We start from the raw sequence: 2,972 nt of genomic DNA, 5'->3' as shown, positions 1-2,972 counted from the left end.
TAGGACAACTCTTAAATTGTTCGGTTTAATTCTTTTTTTTTTTTTTAAGATTTTTGTTTATTTATTTGACAGACAGAGATCACAAGTAAGCAGAGAGGCAGACAGAGAGAGAGGAGGAAGCAGGCTCCCTGCTGAGCAGAGAGCCCAATGCGGGGCTCGATCCCAGGACCCTGAGATCATGATCTGAGCCAAAGGCAGAAAGAAGCTTTAACTCACTGGGCCACCCAGGCGCCCCTGTTCAATTCTTAAATTAAATTAAAACTTAATAAGTTTGGTTAAATTCACTGGTTTGACGAAAGTCTCAGGGCTATGTGATGCCACAGAAGAGGCTTAAACTCCTATTAGTCTCTAATAGAGACTGGAAAATTTGGGAGTTCGAGATGGGCACCCATGTCTTAAAAGAAGTTTCCCAATCTGAAGGCCAATGTCTTTTTTTCTCCATTTCCTTTGAAACGTGTGATTCCATTATTAGAGATGAGGCACATATCCTGAGCTCCGTGAAGTTGACTGATGATTGATTTATTTTTTTCTTCGGTCCAGGGAAGTGCTGGATAGGGAGGCACAAAAAAGCCAGGTAATTGCCTGCCAAACAGGCCGAACTTGCTGGGCTGCACTGTAAAATGCCAGGCTTTGAACAAAGGAGAACCAGCCTACTATTTTAGGACTTGTCTAGAACAAATTCTAATAGTTGTAGAGAAACAGTGCCAAACAAGCATGTTCGTAAATGTCAGACCGACCTGGCGATGGATCCGAAGACCATTCATCCAACAAATACTTACTGAGCTCCTGCTATGACCAGAGGCTGTTTGATGCAGTACTTCTTTTTTTCTTTTTCTTTTTTTTTTTTTTTTTTTTTTAAGATTTTATTTATTTATTTGACAGAGAGAGAGAGAGATCACAAGTAGGCAGAGAGGCAGACAGAGAGAGAGGAGGAAGCAGGCTCCCTGTGGAGCAGAGAGCCCGATGCGGGGCTCGATCCCAGGACCCTGAGACCACGACCTGAGCCGAAGGCAGCGGCTTAATCCACTGAGCCACCCAGGCGCCCCAGTACTTCTTTTTTTCTTAAAGATTTTAGTTATTTATTTGACGGAGAGAAAGAGATCACAAGTAGGCAGAGAGGCAGGCAGAGATGGCAGGAGGGAGGAGCAGGCTCCCTGCTGAGCAGAGAGCCTGCGGCGGCGAGGGGGGTGGGGGGAGGGGTCCATCCCAGGACCCTGAGATCCTGACCTGAGCGGAAAGCAGAGGTTTTAATCCACTGAGCCACCCAGGCGCCCCAGGCAGTATTTCTTAATTAGAAAAACAGGTACACTTCCTGTAGGAGGCGGCCAGAAGTCGAATTTCGGCGCTGGAGAAGGCGGCTCCACTGCAAACCCTGAGCTGAGGTTCTTGATCTTCCGCTATGGGTGCGCTGCAACAAGTGAGTGATCTTCCACCACCCCAATGCAGTACGTCAAGGAATATACAGATGAAAATACTCAGGAAGGCCTAGCTCCCAAGCCTCCACCTCCAATAAAAGATACTTATATGACGTTTGGCAGTCAATTCCAATGTGATGATCTTATCATCTGCCCTTCAGAAAGTCAGGGCATCGAATGGCTTCATCCTATGCAGTTTGATCACAAGAAGAAACTGAGAAAACTCAATATGTCTATTCTTATTAATTTCTTTTTTTTTTTGAAGATTTTATTTATTTATTTTACAGAGAGAGATCACAAGTAGGCAGAGAGGCAGGCAGAGAGGGAGGGGGAAGCAGGCTCCCCGCTGAGCAGAGAGCTGGATGCGGGGCTCCATCCCAGGACCCTGAGACCATGACCTGAGCCGAAGGCAGAGGCTTAACCCACTGAGCCATTATTAATTTTTTAGACCTCTTAGGTATCTTGATAAGGAGCCCTGGGAGTATAAAACGAGAAAAGAAACCAGAAGATCTTAAGCTGCTTTTTGTACATGTGCCTCATCTCATAAATGAATACCAACCCCACCAAGCAAGAGAGACATTGGGTGTCATGCTGGAGGTAACGAAAGGTCAATGCCTTGAAACAGCTGAGCGATTTCAGAAGCACCTGGAGCAAGTCATTGAGATGATTCAGAATTGCCTGGCTTCTTTGCCTGACGATCCGCCTCATTCAGAAGCAAGGATGAGAGTAAAGACTGAACCAATGGATGCTGATTACAGCAATGACAGAATGAACAGCAAAGAGGACATTCAGGTCATAGGAGAGACCAGGTTATAGAGAAAGATGCTGCCCTGTGTGTCCTAATTGACGAAATGAATGAAAGACCATGAAGGATGTTTCTTTTTCTTTTTGCTTTTCTCCTTTTCTTTTCAGTAAATATCATAGATTCGTTAATTTGCTCTTGGAGCATCTTAGAAGAGATATAACTAGAAGTCATGTGAACAGCTTGACTCCTGCTTCATCAGTTAGGAGTGCACTGTATGGCAAGTGCACTGTATGACAAGCATACGCAAATGAGTATATATGTATACATTAAGAGTAATCATCTTAGGGGGCCTGGGTGGCTCAGTGGGTTAAAGCCTCTGCCTTCGGCTCAGGTCATGATCTCAGGGTCCTGGGATCGAGCCCCCCATTGGCTCTCTGCTCAGTGGGGAGCCTGCTTCCGCCTCTCTCTCTCTGCTTGCCTCTCTGCCTACTTGTGATCTCTGCTGTCAAATAAATAAATAAAATCTTTATATATTAAAAAAAGGGTAATCCCCTTAAAAAGGAAAGTCCTGCGATTGTGTGAAACATTCCTGGATTTGGAGTTGCGGAAAACATTGAAGATCTCAGTAACAGCAAGCTTTCATCTTTGAAAACTAAATTTGTCATTTGCTTTAAGAATGATAGATAAATAAAGGATATCAAGCTGTATAAATGTGAAATTATAAAATCTTTAGATTTACTTTACTTAAAAACTTACTTGATCTCTAAAAATGTAGTATAATATGTTAAAAGAGAGGAGCCCCATAGAGTTAT

General features: G+C 43.8%; 1 protein-coding gene across 1 annotated transcript; it reads left to right on the top strand.

Annotated features, from left to right (window-relative positions):
* The first annotated feature begins 1,440 nt into the window (after positions 1 to 1,440).
* On the top strand, positions 1,441 to 2,231 carry LOC123954619 (mediator of RNA polymerase II transcription subunit 7-like). The gene is made up of 2 exons (XM_046025959.1): positions 1,441 to 1,654; positions 1,849 to 2,231. Exons 1-2 carry the CDS (start codon positions 1,441 to 1,443, stop codon positions 2,229 to 2,231), a joined length of 597 nt encoding a protein of 198 aa, XP_045881915.1.
* The last annotated feature ends 741 nt before the right edge of the window (positions 2,232 to 2,972 follow it).

The sequence above is a fragment of the Meles meles genome, chromosome 12 (assembly GCF_922984935.1).
Source record: "Meles meles chromosome 12, mMelMel3.1 paternal haplotype, whole genome shotgun sequence".
In the NCBI taxonomy this organism is placed as follows: Eukaryota; Metazoa; Chordata; class Mammalia; order Carnivora; family Mustelidae; genus Meles; species Meles meles.
Note: the sequence above shows the minus strand (reverse complement) of the source record. Positions and strands in the feature narration are given on the sequence as shown.

Bases quoted from the DNA above. Each gene is read 5' to 3' on its own strand.
- LOC123954619 (XM_046025959.1), top strand. From the start codon at position 1,441: ATGCAGTACGTCAAGGAATATACAGATGAAAATACTCAGGAAGGCCTA. The intron at 1,655-1,848 runs TTATTAATTTCT...CCCACTGAGCCA, and splicing joins AAAACTCAATATGTCTATTC to TTATTAATTTTTTAGACCTC.